The sequence below is a fragment of the Hemitrygon akajei genome, unplaced genomic scaffold (assembly GCF_048418815.1).
Source record: "Hemitrygon akajei unplaced genomic scaffold, sHemAka1.3 Scf000060, whole genome shotgun sequence".
Lineage (NCBI taxonomy): Eukaryota > Metazoa > Chordata > Chondrichthyes > Myliobatiformes > Dasyatidae > Hemitrygon > Hemitrygon akajei.
In genome coordinates this window covers 4738476-4759896 of record NW_027331946.1, presented here as the reverse complement: position 1 = coordinate 4759896, position 21421 = coordinate 4738476, and the positions used below count along the sequence as shown (strand labels likewise).

The following is a 21421-nucleotide window of genomic DNA, read 5'->3' as shown; positions in this document are numbered from 1 at the left end:
TAAAAAAAATTGGATAGGTATATGTACAGGAAAGGAATGGAGGGTTATGGGCAGAGTGCAGGTAAGTGGGATTAGGTGAGAGTAAGCGTTCAGCACCGGCTAGAAGGGCCAAGATGGCCCGTTTCCATGCTGTAATTGTTATATGGTTTTACCGCATACGATTCTGGTCTCCATATCTGACAGCGGGGAGTTTTTACACATACGGGGACAAACTGCAGGTCACCCCAGCTGATACGGGTGTTTCTCCTGTTCAGATGGCGGTGAGGAGGGTGTTGATCTCGGGTTTGTGTAAATCAAGGGCCGGTTACAGTGGGAAAGGGCCGGGACCGAGCCGGACAGCTGGAGGCTCTGGGCTCTCCAGTCTTTCATCCCTGGTTTTAGTTTTGCACTGAGTCAGGATCGCGTGATCAGTTTGCTCTGGTTCCCCAAGCTGGGAGGGTGGACATGGGTGAAGGAGGCCTTCTATGTGTTGGTGTAGGGTGAATGGTTAGAAGGGTGTGGGGGCACTGGCAGGACGGAGGGTGGTTGGGGTACTGTGGGTTATCAGATGCAACATGACCTGGGTGGATGGGCAAGGGGTAAATTACGTTGTCAAAGAGGGTGGATGTGGTCCACAGGATCAGACAGTTCAGCTCACGTGTCCTTTCAGGAGGCCACAAGTCTCTCTTCATCTTAATCACTGACTAATCTTCCTGTTAACATTGAGTTTGTTACAGAGTCCCAGAGTCTGGGAATGGCTGGGTGGTAGGAGGCACAGGGTGATGGTGAGAGGCTGTTTCTTGGACTCAAGTCCCGTGCTTAATGACGTTTTCTGGGGTTACGCCCATTGCTACTTGTCATCTATGTACTTGAGAAAGTACAGGGTATGGGTAGAGAGTTTGCAGCAAGTTCAAACAAATACTGTTTTTGAAAGACAGTCAGCATAAATACTCCCCTCTCTTTCCCTCTCCCCACTCAGAACTGACCAAAAGCTACATCAGAGGATGCAAGATCTTGAACTGAGTAACCACTGTGAGGGAATGGGAGTGGTTTCAAAGGGCTGGGCTGCTGGAAGCACATTACCAGACCTGGAGTGATTGCAACTGGGTCTGACAGAGGCATAACTGGTACTTCTGGGCACATTCGGTCTCACTCCAACTATTTCCTACCTTCCTTTGTACAGGTATGTAATGTCTAAAGGACCAGTGTTTGAGTAAATGAGACTCACCAAACTTTCTCCCGACTGAATCACTGGAATCTCTGAGTCAGATGGGTTCTCTCCAGTTGAAGCTCTCAGTCCTCGTGCTGGTTCACTTGTTGCTGTTCCCTCGTCTTCAGTCGTGGTTTGCCTCCAGTTGGGGTATTTCTTCAAATAAATCTCTCACCACAGGTCTAACTTTAACCAGAGAGACAATGAAGCACATTAATAATGAAAAGGAGAACTAAACATTTCTGCTTAATGTTACTAAGAACAAAACTCACTGAAATTTAAACGATGAAGGCAGATTTAATGATCTCAGTGAACAATCTTTTATTGTCCCTCACATGTCACAGAATGATATGGGATAGGAAGGAGCCATCATTCAGTCACGGTAAGACATAAGACACAGGAACAGAATTAGATGATTCGATCTACTCAACCCACCACTCAACCACGGCTGATTTTTATTCCAACACCATATTCCTGTCTTCCTCCTGTAACCCTGAAGCTACTTAGCAATCATGAATATATTAATCTCTGTCATAAATATACCCAAATCGCAGCCTCAGCCAACCTCTGTGGCAACAAATTCCACAGATCAGACATCTTTTGGCCAATTTTTTTTTTCATCTGAGTTTTAAGGGGAAGCATCTTTATTCTGAGACTCTGTCAGATCACAGACTCTCAGTCTAATGGAAACATCCTCTCCATGTCGACTGTATCCAGGCTTTTCTGCATTTGGTAGGTTTACTTAACCATACATCCTCCACCACCCCCACCGTCCCTCTGAACTCCATCGAGCACAGGTCCAGAACCATCAAATGCTCCTCATGCATAACACCGATCATTCCTGAGATTATTTATGTAAAGCTTGTTAGAACACATTTCCAGGAATAACGGACAAATTGGTACCAGGATAATTTAAAGGGAAACGTTGTGCTTTCTTTACTGTTCTACTATCACATGTGTTGGCACGTGGCCAAGTGGTTAAGGCTTTTGTCTAGAGATCTGAAGGTTGCTAGATCGAGCCTTGGCAGAGGTTGCCTGTGTGTCCTTGAGTGACGACACCGGTGCCAAGCTGTATGGGTCCTAATGGCATTCCCTTGGACAACATCGGTGGCGTGGAGAGGGCAGACTTGCAGAGTCTAACAGAGGCCTACAAACTATCACAGCCAATTTCATTTCCAGGTTAAGACAGGTCCATTTCATGAAATATAAACCAAGAAATAAAAAGAAACTGGAATTACCAGTGTTACGAAAACCCCCGTAACCAGGTAACTTACCAGCAAAGATAGATGGATCAGCTGAGTCGGATGCTACTATTTTCAAACGTTTTATTCAATAAGGGCACAAACGTATGGTTAATACAAACATTCAGATAACATGCGTCAATACTCAATCTAAAACGCAGGTACATTAATAATCACTCAGAAATAAGCTCTTTCGTTGTCTAGGGTATATAATACTGAGTCCAATTGGAAATATAAAGAGTCACTCTGAAGTCTGCAGGCTTTTCTCTTTTGGTTTCACGTGTTGGAGAGAGAGAGAGATAAATGGAAAAACTTGCCCGAAACATCCATGGAATCAGGGGAGCGATCTTCCCCGTTGTTAGTTAAAAGCGATCTTCCGTTGGTTCCAGCCACAAACCCCGCATTCGGAATTTAACGCACGTGGCTTATTTCAAAATGGCTTCCCGTTCCCACGGGAAGCGTTATCGTGCTTCTCGGTGTCTCCTTGGTGCGTCTGAGGGTCGTCCTCTTTCAGACCCTTCTTTATACTGCCTCACAGGATCTCAGGTGTCAATCAGGTTGCAGGTGATGCAATCTCTCTCTCAACCAGCCCACTTTTCCCGAGGGCTTTACAATGTCCCTGCGAGTTGGCACGTCTGCAGTTCCCAGGTGTCTCCTGAGAACAATGCCACAGTCACCAGCTTTTGTCCCAGTGGAATGTCTTTCCATTTCCTGTGTCCATTCAGCCTGTCTCTCTCTCTCTCTTGCTCTCTCTCTCTCGGGTCATTGACCCCCCCTTTTCTAGGGCTCTTGCAATTCTCACAAAGGAGGGGGCTGGTATCATAACACCTCCCCTCTTAAAAAGGTTTTTACCAGCGGTTAAAACCCAGAGTGGTACAGTCTTACAGAAATTTTGAATCTAATACAACACAGCTGCTTTTCTTTTCACTACAGAGTAATACAGTTATACATTCAAGTCAGCATCTAAACAGTTAACAAGTACAGTGCCCCTTTTCTTTAATACCTTAACCTCATGTGCCCTACTAACGCCTGGTAGCATCAAACTTCAGCTCAATAACCACCTTATTTATTTGCTTTCTTCGGCAACATAACTAAGGAGGTGTGATCTTAGCTTACATACATCTACAAAGGTTCATGCAAAAGACAAATTTTTATGCTACTTTCAAACTTAACAGTCAAGCTTCCATGGGTGTTGTCTTTATTATTCACATACTTTGTCAAAATCCCTTAAAACCGGCTTCTGCTATTTTAAAAATCGCGCCCCCATTAACCCTCGCCTTTTTTCCGGTTAATTCCCTCGTGGCGATCTTGGGCACCCTGGCGAAATAAGCTTTCGCCCGCTCCTTTCATAGGAGTTATTTTATCAGCGTGTTCCAAACTTAGACCACCCAATTCCTTAATTTTAGGCCATTTGTCGTTTTTCTCTTCAGGACCCGTCATGCTATTAGTTTCCAATTTAAGATCCGCAAGCGATCTCGCTTTGTTCAGACAGCATTTCAAATTCTGCCTTTTCACAGCACCCTCTTGAATAACAATAGCGTGTGGGGCACCTTTACATTCCAAATCAACCTGTAATTGATTCGCAGGCACCGTGTTACCAAGCCATTGTCTCTGCAGCCTGGTTGCTGCTTCTGACATCAATCCAGACATTAAATTTTCTTCCTTTGATTTGGGAATTACAGATTTCCCGTCTCCCTCCACAACAACAGTTATCTCCCCATTCGTAAACTCCACATTAACTCTGAAGACCCCCTTCTGTACAACCCTCTGGGAACTCACACTTCCCAAGGTTAACCCCTTTTTCCCCGAACCAGGTCTATCTGACTCACGAGGACGGCCGCCCCGTCCCCCTGAATCAAACACCTCAGACTTCCCCTGAGCTCTGTTACCAGGTTCAGCACCACGTGCGCCCCCATCTTGGACACACTCAAACGGGACATTGGCCCCTTCCAGGCTTTCAATACCCGTACCTTTTTCAAATTCTAACGTCCCCCGATCCTTCCAGTTACTCTCTAGGCAGCCCCCCGTTGGGGAAGGCGCAACCCTGCGAGCTGAAACAACCTCCTCGGCCATTTCAGCTGACTTCTCCACGGCAAGGGTACCCTTCTCCTCTAAGACTGCCCTCATTTCACTCTCGGGACCATCGAGAACATCTTTAGGACTCTCAACTTCTCCAAACAATTCTGCCAAACCAGACAGATCAACCACGTCCAACTCTGGACGTTTTAACAGCTTTATCCGTTTCTCATCTTTATTTCCTACCTCTAGGACCTTTCTCTTCACTAAGGGGAGGGCTATCTCCTTACCCTTACCCCATTTTACTTTACTACCTTCCGTTTTACCACCCTCTGAACCCTCGTGGTGTAGGGTCGGTAAAAACGTCTGGGCCAATTTCAAACTGCGCGCGGTCCCAGTCGCCGCTCTCGACAGGCTGCGAGTGACCGCGCATGTGCGATAGCTCGGGGACTCCATGGGCGGGGCCTCAACTATCAGGGCGGTTCCCATCTTCCCACCCGCGAGGTCATTACCCAACAGGAGGTCCACGTCCTCCCCCGGTAACTCCGGCAGGACTCCTAGCTCCACAGGTCCCGACACCAACTCGCAATCGAGAAAGACCCTATGCAAAGGCACGACCGTGATCTGGTTCCCGATTCCTCTCAGGGCAACCTCCCCCGTCCGAGGGCCGAAATTTAACACATTACGGCTAATTAACGATAGTTCCGCCCCCGTGTCTCTCCAAATTCGTACAGGGATGGGGGGGTCCCCTTCCCTCAAAGACACGGTTCCTTCGGAACTAAATGTCTCCCGCCCCTCCGGTACTCCATCTACCTGGGGCCCTCTTGTCAACGTCCTGATTACCACTGCACGCCCGATAGGGATCGCTGCTCTCTCCCTCTCTGGCTCCTTTCTCAGAGCAAAGCACTTTGATGCAATATGTCCCATCTTTCCACAATTAAAACAGTTTAAACCAGGAGATCTCCAGGTTTCCTGTCTGTTATCCTCACTTTTTGTGCTAGCTCCCGGTGGAGTCTCTCCCTTAGCCGGCGGACTGTCCCTACCATTCCGACGGTCTCTCGGGTAACTTTGTGGCGAGGAAAACTTTGTCTTGTGGGTTAGGGCATATTCATCTGCGAGCCTAGCCATCTCTGAGATGGACTGATTCGTCCTCTCACTTAAATACATTCGGATCTCTTCCGGAACGCAACTTTTAAATTCCTCAATCAAAACTAGCTCCCTGAGACGCCCATAGTCCTCGGCCACCTTTTCAGCTGTGCACCAACGATTCAAGAGCACACCCTTCTCATGGGCTAGCTCGGTATACGTTTGATTCCACCCTCTTTTTAAATTTCGGAACCTTTGTCTATACGCCTCAGGTACTAACTCGTAACCTCGGAGAATGGCCTCCTTTACTTGATCATAATTCCCGTCCCTTTCTGTGGGCAGCGCGGCATATACCCGCTGTGCTTTTCCTCGTAACACACTTTGTAACAACGCCACCCATTGCTCTCTGGGCCACTGCTGATTCTCTGCCACCTTTTCAAAGAGCAAGAAATAACTATCAACATCCGTCTCCTCGAACGGGGGGACCAACCTCAACGCCCGACTAATATCAAACCCCTCTTTCTCTCCCCCTTGAGTTCTTCGCTCTTGTTTCCGCCTGTCCAGCTCCAATTCATAGTTCCTCTGTTTCTCTCTCTCTTCTGCTTCTAGCTGCTATAGTTTGAGCACCTGCTCTCTTTCCCTCTCGGCTTCTCTTGCCCTCTCGGCTTCTCTTTCTCTCTCGGCTTCTCTCTCTGCAGTCTTCTGAGCTGCGTCTATTTCTAGCTGCTTTATTTTAAACTCATGTTCCAGCCTTGCTTTCTCCAACTCTGCCTGATTTGTCCCACTCACTAATCTCCTTTCGGGAATATTTTCCAAATCCTCAGCTGTAAACACCTTCTTCCCAACGTAATGCTGTTGTATGACCCTTAGCACTTCCTGCTTTTTCATTGCTGGCTTCACCGCTGTGAGGTCTAAGGCCTGCGCCAAACTTACTAAGTCTGATTTTGTAGCCTTCCCTAGCGCCTCTACCGTCGGGTTTCTCCTAAATTCCGACACATCCATCTTTGCTGGTTTTTCTGTCTGGCTACCTGCGTACCAGATCCAAATTATTTTTTTTTTTGACTTACAATCCCGATTTACTGACCTCCCCCTTTTTGGTGTCAAATCCCGAGACGAGAACCCCACTTGTTACGAAAACCCCCGTAACCAGGTAACTTACCAGCAAAGATAGATGGATCAGCTGAGTCGGATGCTACTATTTTCAAACGTTTTATTCAATAAGGGCACAAACGTATGGTTAATACAAACATTCAGATAACATGCGTCAATACTCAATCTAAAACGCAGGTACATTAATAATCACTCAGAAATAAGCTCTTTCGTTGTCTAGGGTATATAATACTGAGTCCAATTGGAAATATAAAGAGTCACTCTGAAGTCTGCAGGCTTTTCTCTTTTGGTTTCACGTGTTGGAGAGAGAGAGAGATAAATGGAAAAACTTGCCCGAAACATCCATGGAATCAGGGGAGCGATCTTCCCCGTTGTTAGTTAAAAGCGATCTTCCGTTGGTTCCAGCCACAAACCCCGCATTCGGAATTTAACGCACGTGGCTTATTTCAAAATGGCTTCCCGTTCCCACGGGAAGCGTTATCGTGCTTCTCGGTGTCTCCTTGGTGCGTCTGAGGGTCGTCCTCTTTCAGACCCTTCTTTATACTGCCTCACAGGATCTCAGGTGTCAATCAGGTTGCAGGTGATGCAATCTCTCTCTCAACCAGCCCACTTTTCCCGAGGGCTTTACAATGTCCCTGCGAGTTGGCACGTCTGCAGTTCCCAGGTGTCTCCTGAGAACAATGCCACAGTCACCAGCTTTTGTCCCAGTGGAATGTCTTTCCATTTCCTGTGTCCATTCAGCCTGTCTCTCTCTCTCTCTTGCTCTCTCTCTCTCGGGTCATTGACCCCCCCTTTTCTAGGGCTCTTGCAATTCTCACAAAGGAGGGGGCTGGTATCATAACACCAGAAACACTCAGCAAGTAAGGAACAGCTTACAATACAATTCAATTAATAACATTTCATCAGAATGACTTCAAATATTTTCAGTTTTTAGTGCAGATCTTTAGCACAGCTGCCTGATTTCCACTGTGTGACAGTGAGGGGGGGGGGGGGGGGATTTCCAAACACAGTTTGAACACCAAACTCAGGGTCTATTTCTACTGTTGTAAACACGGAACAGCCCATTTACTCACAGCCTCTCCCTGTGAGGGATGGAATGGGAACTCATGCTCTCCTCAGATAGGGAGTCATTGCTTCCAAAGGAACTCCAGAAACAAACATCTGATCCCAGACCAGAAATACTCGATCAACACCTCACAAGCCCAAGCAGCTCAATCCCGGGTCCACTTTACCTGGATCAAAAACCGTGATCTCCCAGGACCCAACCTCACAGACTCACACAGCTGAACCTGCCACTCACCGACCCCGAGAGTCTGACACATCGTCCCCACATCTTACACTGGGTAGTGCAATCTAGGATTTCACCACAAACAATGTCCAGCTGCTCGAAATTTCTGCTTCATTGCAGGACGAGCATCCAGCCCCTTCTGTAGAAGCTCAAACCAAAGTCAAAGCCAAAACACCAGCAGTTTCATTTGCCTGGAATGCCAATCACAGGATTAGAGCCCAAACACCAACTCTCCCAGTACTCTTTGCTGCCAGTAAAATGCTGCAGTGTGTCAGCCCGTCACTGTTCATAAACCAGCACCTCCACACCAATGCACAACAGAACTGGGACCTGATGACCCTTCGGCATTCCAGCTAACAATTACCGATTCTGGAAATGACTCAGCGAGGCCAAAGGTACAAAAGAACACTTCACAATGAAGACAAGGGTTGGAAGAAAGTTTGCTGATATATAACATTGAGGAGGTGGGATACAAGGTGGACTGAGGATGACCCAGATGGTTGATGTATATCACTGAAGCGGGGTTGGGTGGTGTGAGGAGACTGGACAGAGGTTGAACAAGATGAGCAGATGGAACCAGGTGGGAGAAGGGATCAAGGACAATCACTGATGGTCCTCCAGCAACACATAGGTACTGAATGAATAGTACATACTATTGTATAAAAGATTCTAAAATGACAGAATTAGCAAAAATAACAAGAACTTTGCCAGATATACTTTGACCCTCACCAAAATTTTTATCAACACACCGTAGAAAGTTTCGCATCCGGACACTTCATGCTTTGCATGGTAACTACTCTGCCCGTGACTGCGAGGAACTGGTAAGACCTTTGGATCCAGATCAGCACATCACAGAAACCATCTTCCCCCCGAGACTTCCCAGTCCCTCGGTAAAGCAGGCAGTGAAATCAAAGATCCCCACAATCTGGGACGTTCTCCTTTCTCACCCACCCCAGTCCGGGAGAAGACACAACCGCCATAAAGCTCCAGGACAAATATGAGGAGCCTCAGGAAGCGAGGCGAGTTCGGGGGAAGTTAACGGGACTCAGTGGCCAACATCAGATTTCCCAACACAACATGGAGGATGCGTGACCACCCACCTGGAGATTGTGAACATGCACAAAGAGATTGTTACATCTGCGGTTAAATGGGAGGGGCAAATGGGATCACGTGACCGGTGGGGTATAACACCCCAGGCATAGACTCCAGCTTCCCAGCATTCTGTGGAAATAAACAGATGCGCCTCACATCTCCTCTCACCTTAAATGTGTCAGACATTTCAAACCCCCAGGAAAAAACATACCCTCTGTCCACTCTATCTATTCCTCTCGTAATCTGATCAACGTCCATCCAGCCTCACCCCAGCCTGCGCCGTTCTGGAGAAAACAACACAAGTTTGTCCAGCCTCCCGTTATAGCTCATGCTCTCTAATCCAGGCAGTGTCCTGGTAAACCTCTTCTGCGCCCTCTCCAAAGCCCCGACATCCTTCCGAGAATGGGAGCGACCAGAACTGTATGAAACACTCCAGATGTGGTCTATCTAGTTTTACAAAGCTGCAACACAACTTCATGACTTTTGAACTCAGTGCTTCAACTAATAAAGACAACCGTGCCATTTGCCTTCTTATCGACCCGATCAATCTGTGCAGTCTCTTTCAGGGAGCGATGAACTTGGAGTCTAAGATCCCTCTGATCATCGACACTGTTCAGGATTTTGCATTTAACACTGTACTGTCTCATACATTCAGGGGTGCAGTGCTAGCAAAGCTCACCGGAGCGCCGCGCCGACACCTCTGTAAAAAAGTCAAAATAAACAAGCACGGAATTTAACAACCCCGGATATTAAATAGAGGGAATTTTACGGAAGCGGGGTTGTTGGCTGGTGGGGAAAAATACCACTAATAACATTAGGATATTTGATCGTTTTTGGTGAAATCCTGGAGCTGTGACTGTTTTTAATTTAGGTACTTGTGAAATTCCTTCTCACTCGACCCGTTATCCAAGGAAGCTGGGGAATACCTGTACACAAATGCGAGCATTTTTCCGCTCTTTCCAATTTGTACCATTGGATACCAGGAAGGAGCTATATTAAGCACGGAATGAGCATCGAAACCTATGTTTAAGAGTCGAAAATAATGAAACAAAAATTCACTGCTCGCTCATCTTCGGCCTGATTTTGATGAAATATTCAAGGTAATCATCCAAAATCCTCTTCTACACCTGGATAAATTTAGTTTTGTTTTGGAAGCCAAATGGAAAAAAAAAATTCTAGGCTACAAGCTAGTTTTACGTCATTTCATATCATTAGTAGCTGATTAACTCCTTGGCCTCGCTCCACCAACTGTAGTTGATTGAAAAGAGGCTCTTTTTCTCTTTGTGTTGACAGGAAAAAGAGTAATTTAGTGAGGCAATGAACGAGATGAAATGCATTTCCAAACCTCCCAAATGGTTGATCTCCTCCCATTAACATTTGCCACTTCCACAATACAATATTTTCTATTCGTATATTGCGATAATAATTTATGTAAAGATTCAAGCTTCTTTAACTTTTTATATATTTAAACACTGAACAGGATGTACAAAGTTCGAACCATGTAACACCTGACGTGTGAGGATATTTTGAGTATCGACACTCACAGGTACACTTCAATATATTGAGAAAGGAATGCAGCAGTGGACCCAGAATGAAGTGATAAGCAGGTGAGAGGACGTACAAAGACAGAGAGCATGAGAGGGAGTGGGAGGGAGGGGTGTGAGGTAAATTTGTTCACCAGAAGGGGAAATCGATATTCATGCTATCAGGTTGTGGGGGTCGGGGCACCCAGACGAAATATAAGTTGCTGATCCTGCACCCTGAGGGTCGCCTCATCTTGGAAAGGGATGGGATGACACGTCGGAACGGGAATGGGAATCGGAATTGAAATGTTTGGACATCGGGAAGTCCTGCTCGGAGTGGATAGTTCAAAGGTTAATTTATTACCAAAGCAGGTATTCATAAATAACGCTGAGTTTTTTTCTTCTCCAGAGAACCACGAAACAAAGAAAGCATGAAATTCGTTCAGAGAGAAAAAAAATGAAACTCCCTCCACACCCCCCGCATCAAAAAGGACGGCATCACGATCAACAACCCCCAAAACCCACCCCTCCCGCACAAAAGGGTAGAAAAATATCGACACCCGTTATAAAACATTCCCACCCGACACAACTGCGGAGGAGCCGGTGTCACCAGTGTCGAGGCGACCGCATCGGGAGCAGCGGACACAACGGGCGACCCCGGAAGATTCACAGGTGAAGTGTCGCCTCACCTGGAAGGATGTTTGGACAACGGAGAGAGTTCGGCCGTCCGGCCCTTTCACTGTGACACCCCGAACTCCACATCAAATCCGTCCAAACGAATCTGGGCGAACTTTAATGACCAATAAATATAATTCCTCTCAGCGATCAGCTGTCTGAGTGATTCCCTGACTCTGAGAGGAAGAGGTATCTATGGTCCATACTGTCAGGGTGTTGAGTTTACCAGGAGACAAAGACTGCAGGGACGAGAGGTTTTCTGTTGACTAACACAATGTGTGTGGACCCCGCTGGCAATTCTGGTGTTGTGACCCGAATCGAGACAAACTGCCCACTCCACCAACAACACGGCACAGCCGGACACATAACAGGGGACCTTACATCCCACAACACTGGATTCAGTGATGAAACCCGTGATTAATGTTTTTGTCTCACCGAAAAGTCCACTAACCCTAACCCTGCAATATGGTGTAAAATCCCGCTCCCCATACTAACACGGGTTATACAGACCAAAGAACAAACTGCCGGAGGAACTCAGTGGGTCGGACAGCATCTGTGGAGGGAAATGGACCGTCAACATTTCGGGCCGAGACCCTCCCTCTGGACTGAGAGTGGACGGGAAATAGTCAGAGAAAAGAGGTGAGGGGTGGGGATGGGGCAAGAGCTGGGGAGTGAGAGGTGGATCCAGGTGAGGGGGGAGGTGGAAGGTGAAAATAGTGACAAGGGGGGGGAGGTGAGTGGTGGGGGCAACACGGGGCTGCAGAAGATGGAAATTAATTCCATAGAGGATGAACAAAGAGGTTAGAGAGTATTTGTTATAGAGAGTGCAATGAAGATTCACCTGACTGATCCCTGGAGCGGTGAGGTCATAACCTGAAGAAAGATCAAATGTGATAACTCTAAATGTCATTTAGAGAGTCGAGGACTGAGAGGTGAACACATTGAAATGCACAGCATCTTTAGCGGTTGAATCAGGGATCCCAGTATCTGAAAAAGGGAATGGGAATCGAGCCCGTGACTCTGTGACCTGGGGGTGGAGGGAAAGGGATCGGGGTAGATATGGTGTGGAAAAGTAGACATGTATCTGGTGTAAATATGGAATAATGTGGGGAATGCGGCGGATGGGTCGGGCAGTGTGTGAGGTGAGAGGAGCAGAGTCATCGGTTCAGGTGGGAGTCCCTCCACCCGTCACCTGATCCCGTTTCCTGTTCACGTTTTTCTGCAGATCTGCAGCATTTGCGGGTCACTGCTCTACGTGTCCGTGTAGCTTCACTTTTGTCCCCTTCAGACAACGCAGTGAGATCCGGATCAAGTAGTTCCACACAATTAGAATAGTTTATTACATTTTTTTTCTATTTTTGTACTATATATATACTTATTTTAAATCACAATTGTTAAAATCTTTTGTTAAGAATTAGGTTCTACTGCTACCGCAGAGACAACGAATTTCATGGCATATTCCGGTGCTATTAAACTTGATTCTGATATTAATATGGGAGACCCACCACCGGTCACCTGATCCCATTTACCGCAGATCGTAATGTGAGATTGAAGCATCTTCCATATATTTGCTTTCCACAGAAATGACAACAGGTCAGTTTCCTTCTGTGCTTCCGGAGCAGAAGCTCAGTCTGTCTAATATTTCCACACAATTAAAATGGGGAATTTGTTTATTATCATCACGTACTGAGCTACAGTGAAAATCTTGCCTGATGTACCATCCACACAGATCGATACATTACAACAGTACATTGAGTTCATATACAACAAAAAAAACTGTATCAAAGCATTATGGCTGCAGAGAAAGTGCAATGCAGATAGACATATGGTGCAGGGTCACGTCGAGTTGCATTGTGAGGCCGAGTCCATTTTATCTTTCATTTGGCTTATAACTGCAGACAGGAAGCCATCCTTCAGCCTGGTTGTACACCAGGTACAACTTTAAGGCTTTTGTATCTCTTCCCCGATGGGGGAGCGGGTTTGCAGCAAGAATGTCCAGGTTATGAGGTTCTTTGTGTACATGGCCTGCTTTTCCGAGGGAGGGGAAGTGTAGGGAGAGTCCATGGAGTGGAGGCTTGTTTCCCTGATGTTCTCTGCTCTCCAAAGTTCTCTGCAGTTCCTTGCAGTCATGGGCAGAGCAGTAGCCATACAAAGGCATGAAGTATCGACAAGGAGCTTAGAGACCTCGGCCTTCACCCTGCCTTGTGTAGCTGGCTCCTGGACTTCCTGTCAGATCGCCAGCATGTGGTAACAGTGGGCTCCATCTCCTCTCGCTGTGACCCTCAGGACACATAACCCACAGGGTTGTCTCTTTGGCCCTGTCATTTGCTTTCTGTGCACCCATGAGTTGTGTTGCCACCCACAGCTCCAATCTGCTAATTAAATTTGCTGAGAATACTACATTGATTGGCCTAATCTCAAATACTGATAACAATCGATCAAATGCCTCCTGACAAGGTTCAGTCCAAACAAACTTTTCACCCTTCTTCAGGAGATTAGTCAGAGGAAGAGCGATAGCAGCAAAGTTCTTACAGAACTTACGATAATATCCATCCATTCCCAGAAACCTTCTAAGAGCCTTCTTGGCAGTCAGAATAGGAACTTGAGTAATTGCCTGGACAGGAGCCAACTTCCTTTGACCTACAACATAGCCAAGACAGGTCACAGAGGCATGGCCAAATTCACTCTTAGCCAAGTTAACTGTAAGGCTGGCCTGCGAAAGCCTGTCAAACAGCTTTTCTACTGCAGAGATATGCTCTTCCCAAGTGTCACTCCCTGTGACTAAGTCATCAATATAGGCATCTGTGTGTTCTAACCCTGGAATTTCAAAATCAATCATTATCTGGAATGTTCCTGGAGCATTTTTCTTTCCAAAAGGCAAAACATTGTATTCATACAACCCAGATGGTGTCACAAATGCAGAAATTTCTCTACCTCTGTCCGTCAATGGAACACACCAATACCCTGTCAACAGATCAATCTTTGTAAGAAATTAGCTATTCCAACCTTATCGATGCAATCATCTACCCTAGGGATAGGATAGGCATCTGTTTTTTTTTCTGCATTTACCTTCCCATAATCAGTGCCTCTGAGACCTACTGAATCTGTTTCCACACTTACAACAATTGCTCAGCCAATTTACATTTTCTACGTTCATGCGATATGGGTGTTGTTTAATCGGTTTGGCTTGACCAATATCTGCGTCATGTACTACGACCGTGGTTTGCTTGGGAACATCGGGAAATAAATCTTTAAACTTCAGAACTAATTCCTTCAGCTGTTGTTGTTGCTTTGGCTGCAGATGAGCCAACTTGTTATCAATATTTTCTAGAACAACGGAGTTCATTAGTCTAACTGGGACCATGTTTGGCTTTTGAAAAGTCTCAGACGAGTCTATTGTTTCATTCTCAGGGTTGCCAGATTCATATATTTTGACAACAACACTCACAGATGGTGCCTGATTGTCAAAATAAGGCTTTATCATATTTATGTGTATCAGCTGTGTTAGTTTACGTCGGTCGTGTGTTGTAATAACATAATTCACATCATTAAATTGAGAGACTATTTCATACGGTCTATTGAATTTCACCTGAAGTGGATTCGTCAACATAAGGCAAGCACCTTATCCCCCACCCAGTATTTTCTTTCTCAAGCCCGCTTATCAAACCAACACTTCATTTTGTTTTGAGAAATCTTTAAGTTTTGTTTCACTAGACTACAGAATTGGTGTTGTTTATTTTTGAACTTTAAAACATAGTCTAACAAGTTAACATGTACATCCCCATCAATCCACCGCTCCTTTTACAAGGTCAAAGGTCACCTCACTCTGCGACCAAATACGAGTTCAAATGGAGTAAAGCCCAATGATTCCTGAACCGACTCTCTTACTGCAAACAAAAGCAAATGTATTCCTTCATCCTAGTCGTTTCCATTTTCAACACAGTATGTCTTGATCATTGTTTTGGGGGTAGAGTGAAATGTTTCTAAAGCCCCTTGTGATTCCGGATGGTATGTAGACGATGTAATTTGTTTTGCTCCCAGTTCATAAACTACCTGCTGGAATAACCCAGATGTAAAATTACTTCCTTGATCAGACTGGATTTCTTGAGGCAAATCGAATAAAGTAAAAAAAAAACTCGTTAAGAGCCTTCGACACATTTTTAGCTTTAATATTTCTGAGAGGCATTGCCTCTGGGAATATGGATGCAGTACACATAATAGTTAGCAGATACTGATGGCCAGCTTTAGTCTTTGGCAAATGGGCCAGCACAATCCACTATAACTTTGGAAAAGGGTTCACTGAATGCAGGTATAGGCCGGAGTGGGGCCACTGGGATTACCTGATTAGGTTTAGCCACAACTTGACAAGTGTGACAAATCCCAGCTTTAATTTCTGGTTTACCCTGGTTATCCCAGCTACTCTTTTCGAAACTCTTATTCAGGGTAAACATAACCTTATGAGTTAAAGCAAACTGATCTGCTAATCTAGCAGACACCTGCATAGTGGCAGATTCATTTCCATCTAATTACGTCTTTATGTCATCAGGCACGCACTTTTTGAATTCTTCAATTAAAACCAACTCTTTCAAGCTGTTAAAATCATCATTTACATTTTTATATGTGCACCAGCGGGAAATACACACAAATCTTTCATAAGCAAATTCCATATAAGTCTGGTTCACAGATTTCTTCAAATTTCTAAACTTTTGCCTGTATGCTTCTGGGACCAACTCATTAGCTTTGAGCACAGCCTGTTTCACTAGGTCATAATGTGTGGTGCGTGACCATGTGGTTAAGTTGTTGAACTAGCGATCTGAAGGTCATGATTTTGAGCCTCAGCCAAGGCAGCGTGAGTGTCTTTGAGCAAAGCACTGAACCACACACTGCTCCTGCACGTTTATAGCCCAGTGGCGATGATTGGTGCAGTATAAATAATCAGCTGCTTCATCAACTGTCAAAGCAGAATAGGCATGCTAAGCCTTCCCCTTTGTTACACTTTATGAGACAATTTTCTGTCTGTTTTTCTGCCTCTCCAGCCTAAATCTGCCTCTGCCTTTCCGCAGCCTCCATCTTTAATTTTTCTCACTTGTACTGGAGCTCAAGCTCACTAGGTTTACTTTCAGGAAACACCTCCAACTCCTCCACTTTAAACACACTCTCAGAAACATAATGTTCAGCTATTATCCTCTGCATCTGTGCCCTCCTCATTGTCAATTTCACCTTAGCAAGTTTTAACCTTCTAGCAAGACTCAACAACTCAATCCTTCTGGTGTCCTCTAATACCTCAGAGGTTGGCGCTTCCTGACATCGATCAACATCCATTGCTGCAAATTTTCCACACAGAAATAAATCAAAAGAGATTTCCCCAATGAAATCGATAATTTATCAATCCTCAAATTTGATCATATCCCAGATGCAGGCCCCATTTTGTTACGAACCATAACGCTTCAGAAACGAACCAGCAGCAACAGACTACTACAGGAGTCTGATTTTGACGTGAAAATCACAATGCTTATTAGTATCCACTTATAATATAGTAACTTAAGCAAGTTAAACAACAATTAACAGTGTTATGTTTATATATGTGTATAAATATAACTCCCAAACTATTGAGCTCGGGGGAAACAAGGCTTGGAGTCTTCAGATGGTAAAGTATGAAAGTTCAGTTCATCCACAAAATAGGTGATGAGAGAGATATTTGTAATTCAGGGTAAATGTCGAGAGAAGGCAGTTATGTCAAACAGCAAGGGAGATGAGGCTGAGTGCAGAGCTATGGTGGAAATCTTTGTCACATGGTACGAGGAGAATCATCTGCAGCTTAATGTGAAAAAGACTAAGGAGCTGGTGGTGGACCTGAGGAGGGCTAAGGCACCGGTGACCCCTGTTTCCATCCAAGGGGTCAGTGTGGACATGGTGGAAGATTACAAATACCTGGGGATACAAATTGACAATAAACTGGACTGCTCAAAGAACACTCAGGCTGTTTACAAGAAGGGTTAGAGCCGTCTCTATTTCCTGAGGAGACTGAGGTCCTTTGACATCTGCCAGACGATGGTGAGGATGTTCTACGAGGCTGTGGTGACCAGTGCTATCATGTTTGCTGCTGTGTGCTGGGGAAGAAGGTTGAGGGTAGCAGACACCAACAGAATCAACAAACTCATTCGTAAGGCCAGTGATGTTGTGGGGGTGGAACTGGACTCTCTGACGGTGGTATCGTAAAAGAGAATGCTGTCCAAGTTGCATGCCATCTTGGACAATGGCTCCCATCTGCTCCATAATGTACTAGTTAGGCACAGGAGTACATTCAGCCAGAGACTCATTCCACCGAGATCTAACACTGAGCGTCACAGGAAGTCATTCCTGCCTGTGGCCATCAAACTTTTCAAATCTTCCCTCCGAGTGTCAGACACCCTGAGCCAATAAGCTGGTCTTGGACTTATTTCCACTTGCAAAGATTAACTTATTATTATTTAATTATTGATGGTTTGATATTGCTATATTTCTACACTATTCTTGGTTGGTGTGGCTGTAACGAAACTCAATTTCCCTCAGGATCAATAAAGTACGTCTGTCCATCTGTCTGTTATACAGGTTCCACAGTGTTAAAATGAGAGAACAGTTGCTGTAGACTTTATCCGTCATCTTTACAAATCTACATACGAATTATCACCGAAAGTGACTTGTCATGAGGGCTATCATCTTCAAATGAATGACCACCTCACACCCAGGCAAGGGTTAACACATAAGTGGTCTCCACAGGATATCCCAAATCAGATCCACTCCTATGGGTTAAATGAGGTGACAACCACACATTCGATGTATGGATAATGGATAGTGGATAATTAACCCACCCTTGCAGGCATAGGAAAGTTCTAAACAGTGACCTTTGGCCACTACTTCCCTGGTTTCAATCCTTCCATTTTTCATCCGTCTCCGTCTGACTCTGAGTGTCTGTGTCCTCAATTAAAACTAAACAAGCTGCAAGTCAGACTGATTCACCTTCTTAATCTCTCTTAAAATGACAGTCCATATCAAAGGAAACCAAGGGATTCATAACAATGGCCACTCCCCACTATGAACTGACTTGTGTTCCAGAAGTTGGGATGACTGAGTGAATCCTTTCCCACAGATTGAGCAGGTGAATGGCTTCTCCCGAGTGTGAACTTGCTGATGTCTCTGTAGGTTGGATGACTGAGTGAATCCCTTCCCACAGTCTGAGCAGGTGAACAGCCTCTCCCCAGTGTGAACTGACTGGTGTGCCAGTAGGTGGGATGACTGAGTGAATCCCTTCCCACATTCTGAGCAGGTGAATGGCTTCTCCCCAGTGTGAACTCGCTGATGTCTCTGAAGGGTGGAAGAGTGTGTGAATCTCTTCCCACATTCTGAGCAGGTGAACGGCTTCTCTCCAGTGTGAACTCGCTGATGACTATGTAGGTTGGATGAGTGAGCGAATCTCTTCCCACATTCTGAGCAGGTGAACGGCTTCTCCCCAGTGTGAACTGACTGGTGTGCCAGTAGGTGGGATGACTGAGTGAATCTCTTCCCACATTCTGAGCAGGTGAATGGCTTCTCCCCAGTGTGGACTCGCTGATGTCTCTGTAGGGTGGAAGAGTCAGTGAATCCCTTCCCACAGACTGAGCAGATGAACAGCTTCTCCCCAGTGTGAACTCGCTGATGTACCAGTAAGGTGGATGACTTAGTGAATAGTTTCCCACATTCTGAGCAGGTGAAAGGCCACTCCCCAGTGTGAACTTGCTGGTGTGCCAGTAGTTGGGATGACCGAGTGAATCCCTTCCCACACTCTGAGCAGGTGAATGGCCTCTCTCCAGTGTGAACTCGCTGATGACTCAGTAGGGTGGATGGATCAGTGAATCTCTTCCCACAGACTGAGCAGGTAAATGGCTTCTCCCCAGTGTGAACTCGATGATGTCTCTGTAGTTGGGATAACTGAGTGAATCTCTTCCCACATTCTGAGCAGGTGAACGGCTTCTCCCCAGTGTGAACTCGCTGATGTTTCTGTAGGCTGGATGAATCACTGAATTGCTTCCCACATTCTGAGCAGGTGAACGGCTTCTCCCCAGTGTGAACTCGCTGATGCTTCTGTAGGCTGGATGAATCACTGAATCTCTTCCCACATTCTGAGCAAGTGAACGGCCTCTCCCCAGTGTGAACTCGCTGATGACTATGTAGGATGGAAGATTGAGTGAATCTCTTACCACAGTCTGAGCAGGTGAACGGCCTCTCCCCGGTGTGAACTCGCTGATGACTCTGTAGGTGGGATGACTGAGTGAATCTCTTCCCACAGACTGAGCAGCTGAATGGCTTCTCCCCAGTGTGAACTCGCTGATGACTCTGCAGGTAGGATGACTGAATGAATCTCTTCCCACAGACTGAGCAGCTGAATGGCTTCTCCCCAGTGTGAACTCGCTGATGTACCAGTAAGGTGGATGACTTAGTGAATCCTTTCCCACATTCTGAGCACGGGAAAGGCCACTCCCCAGTGTGAATATGCTGGTGTGCCAGTAGTTGGGATGACCGAGTGAATCCCTTCCCACACTCTGAGCAGGTGAATGGCCTCTCTCCAGTGTGAACTCGCTGATGACTCTGTAGGGTGGATGACTGAGTGAATCCCTTCCCACAGACTGAGCAGGTGAATGGCTTCTCCCCAGTGTGAACTCGCTGGTGACTGTGTAGGTGGGATGACTGAGTGAATCTCTTCTCACAGACTGAGCAAGTGAACAGCCTCTCCCCAGTGTGAACACGCTGGTGTGCCATTAGGTCAGATGACTGAGTGAATCCTTTCTCAGATATTCAGCAGATCACCAGCCTTTGCCCAGAGTGAACTGACTGGTGTGTCCACAGATGGGAAGACTGACTGAATCCTTTCTCACACACAGAACAGGTGAATGGCCTTGCCCAGTGTGAACTTGCTGATGTACCTTCAATTGTGATAACCGAATGAATCCATTCACACTGTTTCAGCATGTGAACAACCTTTCTCCTGTGTAAAATGACGGGTTGCCAGTTGGTCAAATGACCGAGTGAATCCCTCCCCACAGTTTGAGCAGGAAGGATGGTCGATTGAATCCCATGCTCCACTTCTTAAATATCTGGACAGAGACAACAAAACTGGTGTGCCTTGTTTGAACTTCCTGGAGACAAATTCTTTCTTGTTTTTAACCTGTAAAAAGATTTACAAAATCCATCAATGGGTGTAAGACAACATTTCAGATGAGATTACTTGAGTTACCAAGGTTTGATCTGGTATCACACTGTTACAGTGAGGTTCTACCCAAGTTGGACAGAGAAATCATCTCCTGACTGGGCAGAGTGCTGGTATCTGGAATGACTATCAATTCCCTGATGCTCTTCCTGTTTCTATAAGAATGGGGCATTTCTGTCATCTCCAATTTGTACCTTGGCGGAGTTGGACTCTCTCCATTGGTATTATTCCCTGTTCCTGCTGAGCTGCATGGGTGCCTGGCCCCACAGTAACCGAAACAGTCTCACGCAATTAGTCTTTCTTGATGTGCATCTGGGATTTTCTTTTATGTATTATTAACTTAAAGTGCCACAGTTTTAATGCCATATAAAAAATTCCTGTTGAGGTGAATGGTTGGTCCGCACAGCTGTTAAAAAGACAGAGTTAATTTTTGTAATATTTTACATTCTTGTAGAAAATTACAACACAGAAACATGCCCTTTGGGCCATCTAGTCTGTGGTGAACTATTTAATCTGCCCACTCCCACACCCCTACCATCCAGGTACCTACATGAACCTCTTAAATGTTGAAATTGAGCTCGCATGCACCACTTGTGCTGGCTGCTCATTGCACACCCGGATGACTGTCTGTGTGAAGAAGTTTCCCTTCATGATCCCCTTAACATTTCACCTTTCACCCTTAACCCATGGCCTCTGGTTGTACTCCCACCCCATCAATCAAATCTCCCCTCAATCTCCTACACTCCAAGGAATAAAGTCCTGACCTGTTCAATCTTTCCTTATAACCCAAGTACTCCGGACCTGGCAACATCCTTGTGAATTTTCTCTGAACTCTTTCAAAGTCTTTACATCTTTCCTGTAGGCTGGTGACCAAAACTGCACTCAGTACTCCAAATTAGGCCTCACCAATGTCTTCTACAAGTCAACATAACATCCATCTATTGTTGTCAGTATTTTTGTTCATGAAGGCCATTAGGC

General features: G+C 45.7%; 3 protein-coding genes across 8 annotated transcripts in view; 1 reads left to right on the top strand and 2 right to left on the bottom strand.

Annotated features, from left to right (window-relative positions):
* The window catches only part of LOC140721733 (NACHT, LRR and PYD domains-containing protein 3-like), a 943069-nt gene that overhangs the window by 732294 nt on the left and 189354 nt on the right, over window positions 1-21421 (top strand). The window lies entirely within an intron of this gene.
* Window positions 1-21421, bottom strand: part of LOC140721721 (uncharacterized) — a 49449-nt gene that overhangs the window by 13598 nt on the left and 14430 nt on the right. For 4 of the 6 annotated variants that reach the window (XR_012097441.1, XR_012097442.1, XM_073036504.1 and 1 more), the window contains exon 2: window positions 1208-1375. The gene's annotated coding sequence lies outside the window, so the exon portion shown is untranslated. Of the gene's footprint in view, window positions 1-1207; window positions 1376-20093; window positions 20402-21421 lie in introns of those variants that run through there. The other 2 variants (XM_073036506.1, XR_012097443.1) reach the window with 2 other exon arrangements.
* LOC140721719 (uncharacterized) lies at window positions 15369-20061 on the bottom strand. Its single transcript, XM_073036502.1, has one exon. It carries the CDS (start codon window positions 19993-19995, stop codon window positions 18271-18273), a length of 1725 nt encoding a protein of 574 aa, XP_072892603.1. The 5' UTR covers window positions 19996-20061; the 3' UTR covers window positions 15369-18270.